At 44.7% G+C, this 18381-nt stretch overlaps 1 protein-coding gene and 1 pseudogene across 1 annotated transcript in view; both read right to left on the bottom strand.

Annotated features, from left to right (window-relative positions):
* LOC124556114 (titin-like) overlaps positions 1-7862 on the bottom strand; it is a 161115-nt gene extending 153253 nt beyond the window's left edge. The window contains exons 1-2 of the mRNA XM_047130135.1: positions 7485-7862; positions 1391-7415 (exon numbers count right to left, since the gene is read on the bottom strand). Coding sequence (XP_046986091.1) covers positions 1391-7415; positions 7485-7862 — 6403 coding nt within the window. The remainder of the gene's footprint in view (positions 1-1390; positions 7416-7484) is intronic.
* A 386-nt stretch (positions 7863-8248) lies between these two features.
* The window catches only part of LOC124556113, a 126003-nt pseudogene continuing 115870 nt past the window's right edge, over positions 8249-18381 (bottom strand).

Genomic DNA, 18381 nt, shown 5'->3' with positions numbered 1-18381 from the left:
TGCAACATTGTGACTGAACCATGGAACAATGGAATAAAGACGTTTTGTCGGGGTGATCGTATTATCTGTTTCAGCAAGTCAACAGTCGCACCAGGATCCGTATTTTCAGCACACTTGCACAGCTGTACCCATACAGAAAGTGGTGGTAATATGTCATCTGTGACATTCATTTGATGTTCTATTGGACTTATGCCTGTTTCGGAAGTCAGTATGAATGCTGTGGACTACATTTATTTTTATTGCTTGCTGATATTTTGACCTGCAAAAATGACATTTACTAGCAGGGCTACTGTCCACACCACAGGAATAGACTCGTGATAAAGTGGTATAAATAAAGATCATATCAGCAGGTCGCAGTTGATGTTCGAACTGTCGTGTTTGCCGGATATCACCCGGTAGCGCCAAGGAATGATACAGAGCACCAATGTGCAGAGATCAAAAATAAGTTCTAGGAAATGCGTAACAACCTCTGACATTTGTTCCCATTTAACTTTCGAGGGACTCTTATAATCCATGCCATGATGAAATCCTACTTTTTGTGTGTGCTAAGCATGGATTCACGTCTCATTAGCTAGATGACCATTCTCGATCATCACAGTAGGTCCTAACTGGGAGTGCTATTTTAACCATAACTCCCTGTTGTTACGAAAAGATGGTGTCGTCATCATTCATGCAATCAGGCTACTTCTGAAACCTCTATTTAAGGGAGAAGTAGGACACCAGCCCATATGAGGGTTACTGAGCACCAAAACGTGCGTAGAGGATCTACGCTAAATGTTCAGTTTACCAGCCACTGATTTCGGATTTTATCTGTAACGTGCAAGAGGAATACGTAGAACAAAGTAGCTTCGTTTTACTGATGAGTGATAGGTGGAAACGATATGCAAATTTTTTAAGGAAGTGATAAATGTATTTTGTTTCATACAACCAGTATTAAAATATTTTAGCGTGAATAAAGTACTAATTCCAGATTCGACTGATGAGTCTTCACCAGTGAAGAAAGAAGTTGTCCTAAGCGTAATAATAATAACAGAGACAGAAAATTTTCCGTCTGCATTTATTAGAGGTTTATGTAACTACGGTTGCTATTGTGACGCTGTGGTCCACGAGCTTTCAAATTTCGTCTCCTTTTTTCCGCTTAGTTACCTAACAGAAGCTTCTGTTTCATAGGTATGCTTCCTAACTCGAAACAACAGTGTATTATAAAATTACGCCTTTTAGCAAACGGAAATCCAAACGTTACGTAACTTATAATTTTTTAGTGTACAATGTCAAGCAATGTCACTATAATACATTGCCCATGAATGCCCTAACACATCGGCGCGTGCCTACATCCAAACGCAGCTTTTTTCATTGGAATTTAGATGAAAAATGGCCTCTGTCGACATACCTGGTAGACTATCGAAGCCAGAGTCATCAGATGAGGTGCTAGAGCGCGGCGTGGATGCCTCGTCTTCTTTGACGCTATGCGTCTCATCTTCGGAATCCGATGGGACGACAGTATCTGCTTCATTTTTCCGTCGGTCTTCGTCGTCAACGAGGAGCGCCTGTTCTTCATTGGCCTGTTCAGATTCTTCTATTTTGTCACTTTCTGGTGTTGCACTTTTCTTTTCTGATGATTTTTGTCGCGGCTTTGAGGCAGCACTTTTTGGGGAAAGCTTAGACGCGTCCTCAGATGTCACTGCCTCTAGCTTCTTCTCTTCCTTATTTTCGTGTTCACCTGTGCTTTTAGGCTCTTTCTCCGATTGTTCCTGCTGAATTATTATGTCTGGCGTCAAAACTTTATCCGGAGATGTTTCTACTGGCTTCTGCTGCTGTTTGGTCGGTGAAGTAACAGTAGTCGTTTCCTTCGAAGACGCTTGATTTTCCTGCGCTGACAGAGAGGGAACATTAATAGCTACAGTACGTTGCTCCAGAGTGTCAGGCGGCGGAGAACTGTCAGAGAGCATCTTATCCTTCTGTACTTTCTTCTTCATGACAATCTTCTGTGCAGGTTTTGCACCGTCTTTTGGCACTTGATCTTTAGGAAGCTTCTGTGCTTCAATGTTGTCCACTTGTTTGGCAGCCTCCTTAGACGAAAGTTGCTCCTGACTTTCTGCTTTCGTCTCTTTTTCCAGATCTAGTTGCTCTCCCTGGTGTGGCGTTGCCGCTTTGATATCTTTCGCTTTCTGGACCTTCTTTGGCCTTGGCGGTAAACCGATGGTGACCTGCGTGTAAATGTCTGTAGATCCTGGTACACTTTCGGTGCCTGGTCCTTTATCTTGCAGTGATTTTTCTGCCTCTGTCAACGATTGCATCGTATTACTGATTGTGGTAATATTTTGTTGCTTTTCAGTGTCCTTTGGTTCGTTAACTGAGATATCTGGTGTTTTTTCTGCTTTACTATCTTTCTGTTGTTCCTTATCCTTCACTTCTTTGCTGTTTTCATTCAGTTCTGTCTTCTTCGGCAGTTCATCTGCTTTACCAGCCAGTTTTTCCGGTGTTTTATCTTTTAATTTATGGGGTACGACATTTTCTTTTGAGTCGAGTTTCTTGTCGGTTTTCACCAGGAACTTTTTGGCCGCCGCAGGAGGTTGTGCTTTTCCGTCCTCCAAACGTTCAGGGGTAATCTTTGACTTTTCTGCAGCTTTCTTTATCTTTAGCTTCACATTAGCGCTTTCATCCTTTTCCTTCTTTGCTGAAGTTTCAGTTAGTCCTTCAGTTTTATTATTCAACGTTTCAGGAGACTTTCGTTCCAATTTATCACCCGCAGATGTCTCTTTCAAATCCAGTTTAGTTTCATTTTTAGCAGGCGCCTTCTCAGCAGGTGTCTCAGCTTGAGTTGCCTTCGGTTGCTCCAGATGATCAGGAATCTCTTTCTTAGTCTTTTCTAGCGACTTCTTTGGTTTCAGCCCTAGCCTTACGCTTTCTTCAATTTCCTGCTTTCCGGAAGGTTCCTGTATTTTGTCCCTTTTATTGTTAAATGTCTCAGAAGTCTTCTGTTGCAGTAAATCACTTTTATCTTTCGTTGTTTCTGTTGCTGTCTGCTTCAGTTTCTCATCGGTTATGATCTCCCTCAAATCAGATTTAGGTTCAGCTTTAGACGGCACTTTCTTAGCTGCTGTGATCTTCGGTGGCTCCAAACTTCCGAGAACCACTTTAGAAACATCCTTTGTCTTTTCTGATGCCTTCCGTAGCTGCTGCCCTAGATCGATCACTTCGTCTACAGCTTTTATTCCCGATGCTTCACGCAGTTTACTGCTGTCATCGTTCAGTGCTTCCGAGACTTGCTGTTTTAATTTGCCAGTCGAGACATCATCTTTACCATCGGGTTTAGTTTCCATTTTAGCAGGCACTTTCTTGACACCTTTAGCCTTCTGCAGATATCCGGAAGCCTCATTATCAGTAGTGTTCTTCGCCTTTTCTAAGACTTCACTTACTTCCAGTTCTTTATTGCTACATTTGTCTTTTTTGTGTGTATCGCCAATACCACCACTTGGTTTTCCCAGGTCCTTTAGTCGTTCCTTATCATTAGTGACATCTTCGTTCGAACTTACTTCAGTTTTACTTTTGGCATCCGTTGGGTCGTCGAGCTGCGGCCTCGTGTCCCTCAGATATTCAGGTGCATCTTTACCGAGGTTCGGACTTGCACTTCTCGGTTTCAGCACGTCGGAAACTTTCGAACCTGGACCTGTATCTATCTGAGAAAGATCTGTGGTTTTAGAAGGTTTTATTACTTTCTTTAGCGGTTTGAGTTGCAATTTTGGAATCACCTTCGCTAGCGGCTCACCAGCTATTCCTGTCGAGACAGGAGACGTCGGTCGTAGTTTTTCTGTTCTTGCTGCAGCCTTTACGTCACCTTGCTCTCCAGAGCTCGCAGAAACTTCTTGTGTTCTGTGTTTTGAGTTGTCTTGGTCTCTTGGGGCCCCATCACTAGCAGTCAGAGAAACTTCAGTTTTGGTTGCGTCGCCAGTGGTACTTTTAGCGGCCGCAGGTGGTGTGGATGGAGGCACAGTTTCACCGTAATTCGCAGCAGATGTAACCCCATCTAGGAGCCTTCCGTCGCCAGCTTCTGATGAGCCTTTTTTGGATTTGCGAGGAATAATGGGTGGCTTTTCGGTAAACGCTTTCTCTTTCTGCGGTAACGACTCAGGCACTGTAGAACCGGCATCGTCCGACGCAGATTTAGTGCGGTATCTTTGATTTTTCTTAGGAGGCACCAAGTTTGCCATACGTTTGTCCTGCAGCGGTGTTCTGGGAGGCTTGTCGATGATCCCAGCACTCGGTGGTGTCTTCAGCTTATCTGATTTATCGTCACTCTCATCACCACTTGGCAGAATTAATTTCGAGTCTGACTTGTGTTTGGAAATGAGTTTGAGGGGCGGCTTCCCTGGCAGTTTTAAACCTGTCTGCTTTTCGTCCCTCTGCTTGTCTAGTTTGCCAATTAATACGTTCTTTGCACTCAGATTCTGATTTTGATCGAGAGCACTGTTGTTGAAACCTGGGTTAGGGGATCCTTCGTCACTTTTCCATATTTCTTGTGTACTAGGCAACGCAACTTTAATTTCCGGTGTTTGTTTGTCTCCAGAAGGACCTAGGGCTACACTGATACCGTGTTGCATAGTTTCTCCGCCATTCGGTTTTGGAGTAGCATCGCTTAAATTTTCTGGGACATTTTCCTGGGAAACGACAGCCGTTTGAATTGGTGGCTGTATATTATCTGTTACAGGAATTTTACTTGTCTTTTCTGGAGTGATATTTTCCGTTTTTTTCAGTGCTCGTCCTTTCTTTTCATTGTTATCGTTGCTCTTCAACTTAGTAAATTTTATTTTTTTCAGTTCCGTGGGAGAGAGAATGTCTGTCGCTTTTTCTGGCTGCTTTTCTGCTGTAAGTTTCCCTAGTGACGATGCAGTCTGCATGCCATTGCTAGGCATAACAGAGGTCTCGTTCTGTTTATGAACAGAATTCTTCCTCTGCAACTCTTCGTGACCTGCTTCCTTCCTTTTATTCGGTTCGGAATTCGTTCTAAATAACGTTCTCGGAGGAATATATGCCTCTTCCGCCCCTTTTATTAAGGCCCAAAAATTAATGCCTTCCCCCGACTCCTCTTTCTGTGTGTCATTGTCTTTATTCTCCTTGGGTGGATCAGTATTTGCTGTTGCTACGCTGGTCACAATCTCTGGCGTCTTTTGCTTACTCGCCACAACTGCTGGCGCCGGCTTGTCGCCAACAGAAGGCTCGTCTGTGCCCGGTTTAAGTGGCTTCACAACTTTCTTTGGATCGTGTGCCACCTTTTTCTTCAATACATCTGGAGGCTTCTTCGGAACAGTAGGGGGAATACTGGGAGTGTCTTTCGTAATATTTTTGTCAGTCTTATCTCTCGTTAATTCTTCTTCAGTCAGTTTTGTTTCGCGTTTTTCCGTTTGCATTTCTTTTTTGAGCGTAGGCCCGATGATGAGTTTCGTATTTTTATTTTCGACGGTCGTACCACTGTCAGATTTTAGAGCTTCAGTTTCCTTAGTGTCGACGTTACGTTTTTGGGCTTCCGTGGCTTTGCTACCAGCCGTTGACGCTTTATATTTTTCCGAAGCCTTCATTGTGTTCAAATTTGTATCTAATTTTACCGTTTGAGCTAAATGTGTCTTTACATCAGCCAATTCATCATTAACCATGTCTTTTGTATTCTTTAATTCATGTTGGGCCATGGGAGCTGGTTCTCTAGGAACCGGAGACTGTAACTCAACTTTAACCACGTTTTTCGCCGCATTTTCATCACAAACTACTGATGTTGATTTCAAATTTCCGGATTTACCGTCACTGCTGTTCACGGCGACTGTTTCGGCGGGTGTTTTAGAAGATGGAGTCGTGCACTGAACATCCTTCCCTTCATTTATAAAAATCTCGCTATTATTGCCCGTCTGTTTTTCTTTGGAATTTTCACTTTGCAAAGTACTCTGAGATTTGTCTTCGTGTTTGATAAGGCGCCGGTTACCGATTCCAGCTTCATTTCCCGGTGGGGATTTCTGCTTCATGCCTTTAGAAACGGCATCTGTAGGGGAATGTGGAGGTTTTTTAAGTTTCGCTGATTTAAGTGAAACTTGCTCGAGAGGATCACGCGTATTTGTAGTTTCAGAACATTTAGCTGTAGGTTTAGAGTTCGTTTCTGGTATCGGAGTACCAGACGACGGTTGCTTCTTAACATCTGTATCAGATGCCTTTGTAGAAGAGGCCGACTCAGTTGAAGCACATTTTACTCTAGGTTTGTCTTTCGGCCGCTTCTGATCCTTGGGCAGTGGTGACGCTGAATCTGACGGAATCGTTGTTAACGAGTTGTCTTTCTCATTAGGGACTTGGCGTAAATTCGGTACGATGGCGTCCAACGACGGTGAAGGTATTTGGTTTTTATCGAGAGCTGCATTACTCGTAAGAATATTATCACCAGCCGCACTTGAGGCTGTTGTTTTCTGTGCAGCACCAACAGTGGACGTCAAAGACGTTGTTTCGGGCTGCTTTGCCTTCGGTACCTTTTTCACGACCTTACCGACAACACCGGTCTTACGCTCCTCAGCAATAGAAGGGACTGTTCGGCTTTCGGTTTCGGAACTAGGAACGGGGGAAACGGCTGTCTTTTCTAATGTACGGGACTGCTGCAGAGCAGAATCCGCGGAGGGGGACGTCTGAGGAGATTCAGACGCAACAGGAACTTTATCCTTACACAGCACTCCATCACTGAGAACGGTAGCGCTACAAGTCTTTTCTTCACGAGCGGGCGCACCACTAGGAGCTGAAGAACACGCGACACTTACATTACTATCGCCACTACTAAGTTCAAGTCCGAAGGCCGCCGACTTACTATGTTCTTTCTGGAATGATTCGTTTTCATTAGGTATCGTTTTAGCGCCGTCTGCAACTTTCTTCTTCTTCACCACTTTGCCTTTCGACTTGACCTTTACCTTCGCCTCCTCGCGGGTGGCATCCGGCTTTTGCTCGCGCGGCTCAGCGCTCTCCGGATCTTCGACTATGACCTCGTACCGGAACTTCTTGGGCGACGCCGGCGACTGCTCGATGGAAATTTCGTCGACGACGAACTTGAGTGGTGGCGGCGTGCGAGCGGCTCCGGCCGCCGGGAGGTCTCCACCCTCTTCGGCGACGGGTTCCAGACCGAGCCCCGGCAGGTCCACAACGGAACTCCTACGGGAGCCCGGCACCGACTCCGGGTCCAAGTCTATGGAGCTACGACGCAGCTTTACCGTGTTGCGCCGCTTCAGGAGCGATCCCTTGCGTGGCGCGCTATCGTCGACTAATTCCTTCTTGCTGGACTTGCGCGACGAAGGCGAAGCGGAGGACGACGACGCAGACGACTTGCGCTTGGTCGTCGTAGGCTTATCTCGTAACGTCATCTCCTCCTCGTACAGTAGCACGTCTAAGGCCGCCGCCTCGGAGATTTTGGCGATGGCGGCATCGTCAGGTAACGGCGGCAACGGCGGCGGCGGCGGCGTTGGCACAGGCGCCGGCGTCGCCGCCGCCTCGACCGGCTCCGTCTTGGGCTGCGCTTGTGCGGGCGCCTTCTCGCGGATGAGGAACTTCTCGACGAGGCGCTCGCCAGGGGTCTTCTTGCGCACCTCCTTGGGGCGCGCGGTATGGATGCGCACGATGGAACGGTCGCGCCGGATCTCTCGCTGGGCGCCCGTGCGTCGCACCGGTGGAGTCACCACATCGATGTCGGCCGTGTCGATGAAGATGGGCCGCGGCGCGATGAAGCGCCTGGGGCACGGAATGCGCAGCGGCGAGTAGCGGCGCAGCACCGGCGTGTAGCGCACGGGCCGCGACACGCCCCACCCGCCAGGCAGGTACAGCCCCACGTCCGAGTACGACGGCAACATCGCGCCGCGACCTCACCAGCTCGCGAGACTGCAGCGCATTGGGCGCCGAGAAGCAGGGGGCGAACAACGTCCGGTCGTCTCCAGCAATCGCTGGCCGCAAGCTGTCACCGAGTTTCGTTCACCACTGTGTCTCTACCTGACGAGTCCACACACTCTTAGTGTACACACTATTATTTTACGCACACGCCATCGTAGCGCTATTTCGAACACAGTCGACAGCAGGTCACTCACACTACGTCACGCCATGTTTTAACGTCCCCAATGTCCGGAATCACTGGCTGCTTGCCGCCGCTGAACGGGCAGCGTATTGCGACGGACTTCTCTCCCCGAACGGTAGGACTCACGGTCGGCAACGCGCGGAAGTACGGACAGCGGCGCGAGAGCCGCTAGGCGGTCGTCGGTCGGCGGGCGGCGCGCGGCTCGGTCGCGTAGAAAGCACTGGCTGCTGCCGCGGGGACCTGGCGGCGCACGCCCTGCCCCTCCCGCCGCGCCGCGCGGCTAAATATACTGCTGCGCAGACCTGCCCAATTACAAAAGACGCCCTCTTATTAACCGCGGCCGCTCACGAGGCGCCACTCGCGACAGTCACACGGCCACGGGCACGGGCACGGATTCTGCACGGACACGGCAAGAAGCCCGCTCCACAAATATAGAAGCTGCTCCGTTGATGGTGACAGCCAGCTGCTGCCAAACACGCCCACCTTCCTGCTGTTGCACCTTCCGCACGCTACGAGTTTCATCGACCTAACACATCGGTCATCCCCAAAGGAAGAACCTTCCCCTCTAAGGGTAAAGCATAGACTCAGGAGCGGTTTGTGCACGTAGCGTATGCTACGGGCACCGCGCAGTCAGGGGCCCCACACCACACTGTTAGTGATGGGAACAATCGAATGAAAACAATTGACTCATCCGGTTCTTAGAGAACAATCGATTCGGTTGAATTACTCACACACATTTTTACTTTCAACTAGTCTAAGGGAGCAACCAAATGAAAACAATCGATCCAATCGGTTGTAGTTTTACGTACGATTGGCAGTGTTGCTCACTCTCCAAATCAAAATAAGCTAAATGTGTCTACAAATAAAACCAAGCAAAAGGCTGAAATAAAACAAGGTCTATTATTCTGAAATTTTTTCGATTATTATACTGTGTAACAGACCAGTTCGAATTTAAATTTACTTTCTTAATTTGGAATCTGCTGGACGTAACAGTAATGCAAAGAATTAACTGTGAACATATGAACATTACCTGAATTTTCGAAACCTCGATATTTTGAAGCAAAAATGTATTTAAATAAACATCTTCGAGTCAGTTTCTTTCGCACAACTCCCTTTTTCTCAAAATAAAAATGTAAATAATGTTTCGGTAAATTATCTACAGGACAAAGTTCGAAATATCTGTACTGTAACATCACATTACATCTTACACTTAGTAAACTACTGCACTAAGCAGAAGTTCCCTGTTCCTCTTATCAGTTGAGTCACTGGCACACTGTTTCTGCAACTGTGAGGCGTATGACTTCTGATTCATCTCGCATAAATGAAAGTCTTCTTTGCTTACATTATCTTCCTTCATTATTGTGAAGTTATGATACTTTGCTGATGTCAGCTGCAACTACGTTTCCTGTAACACTCTCAACCGTTTATATTTCGCAGTTATTTTTCTAGTAATGTGTTACTCACAGTAACAGAGCTATAGTTTGTTGCGCCTTTCATTTCAGTCTAATAATACACTTTCATGGGATATTAAAGCGTGTTTTGAAGTCTCACTTCAATGAAAATAATTTTCCTTTAATCAGTGTGGGTTTTAATGTTTAAATGCTTCCATATAGTCAAGAAAAAAATGCCAGAAAAAAAGCTAAGGTTGTGAAAAAAGTCATACTTCCGGACTCATTTGCCACCTCAGTAGTATTAAAAGCAGCCACAGTTAGCTCTAAAAAGCTGACTTGGCATCACTGTTGACTTGAATATTCACTCGATCAGTTCAGTGAATCATCATTGTTGACTGCGTTCTGTTATCGCCTGTCGTCACAGTTACTGTCGTTCCTTTGCTTGATTTTTTACTGAGTGCCAATAAGTAGCTTTTAGTTCAATTTTTCGTCCATGCTCATGAGTAGACACTTACTTAATAGTGAATTCTGTCTCGATTAAAATGCCAAAACATTGACTGTTGTGGTAATGGAAGAAATCATTTGACTGAGTAGACGTGATCCTCAAAATACATTTATTCCGATATACAGTATCCGAAAGGATGATTCATATTCTGCAACTATACTAAAGAAATTCGGATAAAATTAATGAATGACGAAAAATATTTTTGATGAAAATATACTTCTGACGACTGACCGCATATGTTTAACAAGCAAGTGATTAAGTCATTAAACGATTAAAAAGTGTATCTTATATGCTATCTGCTCATGTCACCTCAGCATTTACCGAGAGAGAATTGTCGGTAACGGGTGAAAACCAACATGGAGAGAGAGACAGACAGACAGAGAGAGAGAGAGAGAGAGAGAGAGAGAGAGAGAGAGAGAGAGAGAGAGAGACAGAGAGAGAGAGAGAGAGAGAGAGAGAGAGACAGAGACAGAGAGAGAGAGATTTACGACAAATTTAAATAAAAAATTAATAATCCACTTATTTAAAAATAAGTTTAGTATCTACCATAGGCTACAATCTTTTAAAACTAACCAAATACAGTATTCATATTTAATCCCAGAGTTCATATTTTAAGTACATAAATTCGGCAGTTTCGATAATATTTCATTTTTAGGTTCAAAATGGTTCAAATGGCTCTGAGCACTATGGGACTTAACTTCTGAGATCATCAGTCGCCTAGAACTTAGAACTATTTAAACCTAACTAACCTAAGGACACCACACACATCCATGCCCGAGGCAGGATTCGAACCTGTGACCGTAGCGGTCGCGCGGTTCCAGACTGAAGCGCCTAGAACCACACGGCCACACCGGCCGGCTTGCTACAATGACTTATTAAAGTGATGATTCGGTAGTGTTCACACATGTCAGTATATATTTCTTTGAAATTGGACTTATTACATTCTTCTGCAAGTCTAAAGTATTTCGTCTGCGTCATGTATGTTGCACATCGAGTGGAAATATTTTGTCATGGCTCTCTCTCCCAAGGATCTTAATCATTCTGAAGGAATTTCGTGTATTCTAGAGCCTTGTTTCATCTCAGAATTTTCATTGATCGGCCAAATGTCTTCCTTGTCATCTTTTGTTTAATGCTACTTCCTTCTCCCTTTCTACAATATCGCCTTAATGTTCACTCTCCTGGCAGAGCCCCTCTATAAACTGATAAAACAAAACATTCTGACAACTTCCCACCGCGACGTCGGATGCTCCCTGGTGGCGTTGCGGCTACCTGACGTTTTAACAGGTGTATGTAAACGGAGCAGACACGGACGGCGGATCACCCTAGCGAAAACATGGGCTGCAAATGGGGAAATCCATTGAAATAAGCGACTTTGAAACAGGGCAGATTATTGTTACGCAGAGCCCGTGAACGAGTATCGAAACGGCGGAGCTGGTTGAATGTATACGTGCTACTGTCGTGAGCATCTACGGAAAGAGGTAGGACAGTAAAACTACCACTAGATGATATATGGTTAGACATGTTGACCATTGAGATTTGCATATTATATTATAAAATATGTTACATGACAGTTAGTGCATAAACTGCCAGTAACAAAGAGAGCACGTGGGTGAAAGTAGACCAATAGCTCCAGGTTTTCTGAGTGCAGGATTTGTCTGATGCTTCACGAGCGTCGTAGAAGAATGTGGAGAGCGTGGAGATATCCAGATGTAAATGCATGTCTCAGGCATATAGTCTCGAGGGTTCACAAGAGAGGTGGGTGAGTAATATTTTGGGCTAGTATCCTGCATGAATGAGGTGGCGGTATGCTACATAGGTAGATTAGAAAGCAGACTGCTGGAGACTCTAGAACTGAAGTTATTGCACTCATACGGACATACGAAAAGTATGGTTCCCCAAAGGACACCTTGAGCTCACTTTGACAGAAATATCCCAGTGAGGAGAACAAGCTGACACCCTCGTGACAGCTGATAGGAGGAGGTCCTCACACACTGTATGAAGGCCAGGGGTGTTGCCGTAAGAGTGCGACCGTAGCAGGGCCTAGAACCGCTCGGCCACTGCGACCGTTGTCAATTACGATTGCAGTGGGCACGGGACCATTTGGATTCGACTGTCGATCAATGGAAAATTGTCGGCTCTTCAGATGAATCACTAAATCACTGGTCGTCTCCACAAACGCCGCTGCTGGAGCGCCTAGAACTTTTGAGTCCAGCTCGATCTCTGCACTATACTCGAACATCTCTCTCTCCCACGAGCATATTCTTCAGCGTCCCTGAAGCAGACGTACTCTCTGACCTTCTGGCAGCAAGTGCGGATGGCTTTAACTCCCTGAAATATGCTCTGTCAGCATAGGGATCTCGCCAGTCAATAGCAGCACCCATCTTCCATACACGTACCATTTAAGAGTGGTAAGCATGAACAATCGATGCACTCACTAAGATGAGAGGGATGGAAAACTAGTTAAATTGAATCAGTGCTTAACTGCGTAGTTTGAATATTCGCAGCCAACTAGGTGTATCCATCTTGCATTTTGGCGAATCTTCTGGTGTTCAATCTTCCTTTCCTCGGGATCTATCGTCAAATAACTAATCACTTACTCAGTCACTGCCCATATCTGTTATATACACTCATCAGCCAGAATATTATAACCACCGATCTACTATCAATGTAAGCCTGTCCAGGCAGTAGTAGAGTAACCTGGTGAGGAATGACTTCTAATCACACACACGCTCAGTGCATGTAGTATCAATGAGCGTGCTGTCCCAGTGTAGAATGGGGAAGGTGAACGATCTGGGGTTGACCAAGGGCAGATTGTGATGGCGGCCCAGAGACTCGCCACGAACAATTTGGTAACTGCACAACTTGTCGCGTGTTCGAGGAGTGCTGTGGTGAGTGTCTTCAACACGTGACGAAACCAAGATGAAACCACGTCCAAACAGCGTGGGGATGGGCGGCCACCCCTAATTACAGATGTCGGGTGTAGTACAACGGGCAGACTAGTAAAAAAAGGACAGACGGTGAAATGAGGTGGAACTAACATCAGACTATAATGCTGGGCAGAGTACAAGTGCGTCTGAACATACACTGCACCGAACATCGCTAACGATGGACTTTCGCAGCCTATGACTAATGCATGTGCCAATGTTAACACCACGACATCGGCAACTACGACTGAAATGGCACATGACCATCGGCACTGGACGTTGGCGCAGTGGCAGGACTTTGCATGGTCTGATGAATTCCGACACTTTCTTCGTCATGCCCATGGGAGGACGCGAATCCTTCGTCTTACAGGGAAACAAGTTACTTGTACTGCGGGACGGAGAGAAGCTGGCAATGGTTCCATTTTACTTTAGGGAATAATCACGTGGTGATCCATGGGTCCAGTGGAGCTCGTATAAGGCACCATGATGGCCAAGCAGTATCGTACACTGGTTGCAGGCTGCGTAAAACCCTTTATGACGAGCATGTTTCCAGACGGCAGTGGCATTCTTCAACGAGATAATGCGACATGTCACAAGGACAGGAGTATGATAGAGTGGTTCCAGGAACACAGTGGCGAATTCCAATTGAAGTGCTGGCCCCCCACCTTGGTAGACCTGAACCCGATTGAACACATCTGATTGCTTGTGATTGAACGTGGCGTCAGAGCTCATCGCCCTCTCCATAGAATTTACGGGAATTAGATGACCTGTGTGTGCAGATGTGCCAACTCCTCCAGCGACCTACCAAGGCCTCACTGCTTCCATGCTACGATGCATCGTCGCTGTTATCCGTGCCAAAGGCGGACATACCGTCAGTTAGGAAGGTGGTCATAATGTTCTGATTGAGTACTGTAGTTACAGATTATACCTTTGTGTGTTCACCAGCCGCTATAATCTACAATTATAACTTTTGTCGCTCTACTAAATGTTTATATGCCTTATCCATGAGGTAAATCATTTTATTTGTTATCTTATGGAAATAAACGAAACTGTTATAGCGCACGTTAGTTTCCTTTTCTAGTTAGATGTGACCCTGCATTAACATGTCCATTTGAGATATGGTATTCATACTTTGATGCGTAATTGGGTCACCCCTATTAATTCCAGTTTGATAAGCCGCTGTGCATTGCTTGATACTGTTTCCCTTAAATTTCCGTTGTCTTACTGGGAGACGTCCTTCCCTGTTGATAAACGGAGTTGCACTTGTAGCGTCTACCGAATCTGTTGGGCCCCTTTTCGTGTGAGGAAAACTATCTTGCCGTAATGTCAAAATGCGCATACCTTCTAAGTTTGAAATGATCGTAGCATATTGGCAGACTGAACAGTATACATCAGTATTCGGTTCACAATCAGAGAGAAAGCATGCTCTTCTGAATTATACTGAGGATTCAGGGTTACCTTTAACTCTATTAAACATATGGCTGTACGGAGCCATTTCCTGTGATGAAAAGAATACAGAAAAATGAGTTTCATATAAAGAAACACTAGCTACATATAATGAGGGTAGTGAAAAACCTGCCACTTCGCAGTTAAGTACTGCTTTAGTGTCGAGATGGCTTTTGTTGGACTACACAATGAGAACATCTATACATACGTATACACGGATACTTTGAAAATCACCCTTAAGTGCCTGGCAGAGCGTTCACTGAACCACCTTCACAATAATTCCCTATTAGTCCAATCTCGAACAGCGTGCGGAAAAAACGAACACCTATACCTTTCCGTATCAGCTCTGATTTTCCTTATTGTATTCTGATGATCGTTTATCCCTATGTAGATCTGCGACAACAAAATTTTTACGCATTCCGAGGAGAAAACTGGTCATAGAAATTTCGTGAGAAGATTCCGCCGCAACTAAAAACGCCTTTGTAATAATAGTGTTCATCCCTAATCCTGTATCATGACCGTGACGCTCTCGCCCCTATTTCACGATAATAGAAAACGTGCTGCTCTTCTTTGAAGCCGGCCGCTGTGACCGAGCAGTTCTAGGCGCTTCCATCCGGAACCGCGCTGCTGCTACGGTCGCTGATTCGAGTCCTGCCTCGAGCATGAATGGGTGTGATGTCCTTAGGTTAGTTGGGTTTAAGTAGTTATAAGTCTAGGGGACTGATAATCTCAGATGTTAAGTCCCACAGTGCTTAGAGCCATTTGAACCATCTTCTTTGAACTTTCTCGATGTACTCCGTTAATGCTATCTGGTAAGGATCTCGGAACCTTGCAGCAGCACTGCAAAAGAGGGCAGGTAAGTGTAGTGTAGGCAGTCTCTTCAGTAGATTTGTTGCATCTTCTAAGTGTTCTGCAATAAAACGCAGTCTTTGGTTCGCCTTCCCCACTACATTTTCTGTGTATTCTTTACAACTTAAGACGCTCGCTATTGTAATTCCTAGGTATTTAGTTGAATTTACGGCCTTTAAATGTGACTAATTCATCGCGTAACCGAAGTTTAACGGATTCCTCTTAGCACTCATGTGGATGACCTCTCACTTTGCATTATTTAGGGTCAAATTGCCAATTTCCGCACCACACAGATATGTTTTCTGAATCGTTTCGAAATTAGTTTTGATCTTCTGACGACTTCATTAGACGATAAACGGCAGCATCGTCTGCAAAAACACTTAAGACGACTGCTCAGATTGTCTCCTAAATCGGATATATAGATAAGGAACAGCAAAGGGCCTAGAAAAGTACCTTGGGGAAAGCCAGAAATCACTCACTTCTGTTTACTAGATGACTTTCCGTTTATTATTACGATGTGTGACCTCTCTGACAGTAAATCACGAATCCAGTCACGTAACAAACGATATTCCATAAGCACGCAATTTCATTACAAGACGCTTGTGTACTACTGTGTCAAAAGCCTTTTGGAAACATAGGAAAACGGAATCAATTTAGAATCCCTTGTCAATAGCACTCAACACTTCGTGTATGCAAAGTGCTACTTGTATTTCACAAGAACGATGTATTCTAAATCCGTGTTGACTGTGTGTGAATAGATCGTTCTCTTCGAGGTAATTCATAACGTTCGAACGCAATAAATGTTCCAAACTTTAATGATATAGGCTTATAATTTAGTGGATTACTGCTTTTGCCTTTCTTGAATATTGGTGTGACCTGTGCAACTTTCCAGTCCTTGGGTACGGATCTTTCGTCGAGCGAGCGGTTGTATATGATTGTTAAGTATGGAGCTATTGCATCAGCATATTACTGGTATACAGTCTGGGCCGGAAGACTTGGTTTTATTGATTGATTTAAGTTGCTTCGCTACTCCGAGGATCTCCCCTTCTATGTTACTCATGCTGGCAACTGTTCTTGATTCAAATTCTGTAATATATACTTCGTCTTCTTTGGTGAAGGAACTTCGAAAAGCTATGTTTAGTAACTCTGCTTTAGCAGCACTGTCGTCGATAGTATTTCCGTTGATACTACACAGAGAATGCATTGACAGTGTCTCGCCTCTTGCATAGTTTACATCTACCAGAATCTCTTTGGATTTTCTGACAGGTCTCGAGATAAATTTTCATTGTGAAAACTATTATAAGCATCTTGCATTGATGTCTGCGCTAGATTTCGAGCTTCTATAAAAGATTTCCGATCTTGCAAATTTTCATTTCGTTTAAAAGTGGCAAGTTTTTTCGTTGTTCCCACAACAATTTTCTGACCCGTTTTGTGCACCATAGCGATCAGCTCCGTCGCTTGTTAACTTATTTGGTATAAATCTCTCAGTTGCTGTCGATTTTATTTCTTTGAATTCAACCCACATCTGGTCTACACCTGGTTGGTTCAAATGGCTCTGAGCATTATGGGACTTAACATCTGAGGTCATCAGTCCCCTAGAACTTAGAACTACGTAAACCTAACTAACCTAAGGACATCACACACATCCATGCCCGAGGTAGGATTCGAACCTGCGACCGTAGCGGTCGCGCGGTTCCAGACTGAAGGATCTACACCTACATTGTTAATTTGGAAGGAGTGGAGGTTGTCTCTCAGAAAGGCGTCAATGAATTTTTATCTGCTTTTTTGAATAGGTATATTTTTCGTTTATTTTCGGAAGATTAGGGGGTTACAATATTCAGTCTCGCTACGACAACCCTGTGCTCTCTAATAACTGTATCCATTTTGATGCTCCTTATTAGCTCAGGAATATTTTTTTCTGAAAGGTCAAGTGTGTTCTCACAACACTTTACTATTCGCGTGGGCTCATGAACTAATTGCTCGAAATAATTTTTAGTGAATGCATTTAGTACAATTTCGGACGATGTTTTATGCGTAGCTCCGGATTTAAACATGTAATTTCACCAACATATCAAGGATAAACCACTAACTATGATTGTAAGAATCGGGTACATGTTTGAAATTAGACTTAAGTTTTTTTTAACCTTTCAGCAATTGTATCCTCTAAGTTGGGAGGTTGGTAAAAGGTTTCAATTATTACTTTATTCACGTTGCGAAGAAGGGCCTCTACCCATATTAACTCACAGGAACTAGCTACTCCAATTTCGCTACAAGATAAACAACTTCTAACTACAACAAACACGCCACCACCAACTGTGTTTAGCCCATCCTTTCTGAAAACCATTAGGTCCTTTGCAAATATTTCGGCTGAACTTATCTCCGGCTTTAGCTACCTTTCAGTGCCTATAAAGATTTAAGCATCAGTGCTTTCTATCAGCGTTTCGAGCTCTGGAACCTTCCTCTGAAGCCCTTCTCGTGTTTTCTCGACGCCCTCTAACCCGAAAAACTGCCCAGTCCACGCCACACTACCCCTGCCAGCGCGCTACCCGCCTAGCTGCATCATGTGTACGAATTTCTTTCAACTTATATAGGTTAATTGTCGCCTGTAGCAACTGTAATGAAAATCCTATTAAGACCAAATGTGTTTCGCTTTATTTTAAAGCATCTTCAGTGGTCACTGCAACAATGTGTGTTTTTCTCTTACAATTTTGTTTTGGTCATTAACAGTTCGCGTGCTTTACTTATTACTATAAACAGTTTTTATTCTTTTCCTTACTCACAGCTTTTTTGCTGTTTACTAAATTTTTCTTCGTTTTCGAGGAGTACGTGTTAAGTATTTGCACACTGCACTTTCACCGCACTTAACAGATTTACGCTTCTTTGTTGGGAAATATTCCTTTCCTCTCGCCATTTGGCGTGTTTTTACTGCTACGGGATGCGTTCGCCTTTAGTTTGTTTTGATAGTGGTGGAGGCGTCTGCTATCGCTCTTTGAGTGTTTATATTTTCCGACTAGGATGAGAGAAGGAGAGGGAGGAGGAGGGGGAGGGGGAGAGAGAGAGAGAGAGAGAGAGAGAGAGAGAGAGAGAGAGAAATACAGCATTGTGTGTGTGTGTGTGTGTGTGTGTGTGTGTGTGTGTGTGTGTGTGTCCGGGGGGGGGGAGGAGGGAGAGACGTAACGTATCATG

Source organism: Schistocerca americana, chromosome X (assembly GCF_021461395.2).
Source record: "Schistocerca americana isolate TAMUIC-IGC-003095 chromosome X, iqSchAmer2.1, whole genome shotgun sequence".
Taxonomy (NCBI): Eukaryota; Metazoa; Arthropoda; class Insecta; order Orthoptera; family Acrididae; genus Schistocerca; species Schistocerca americana.
Note: the sequence above shows the minus strand (reverse complement) of the source record. Positions and strands in the feature narration are given on the sequence as shown.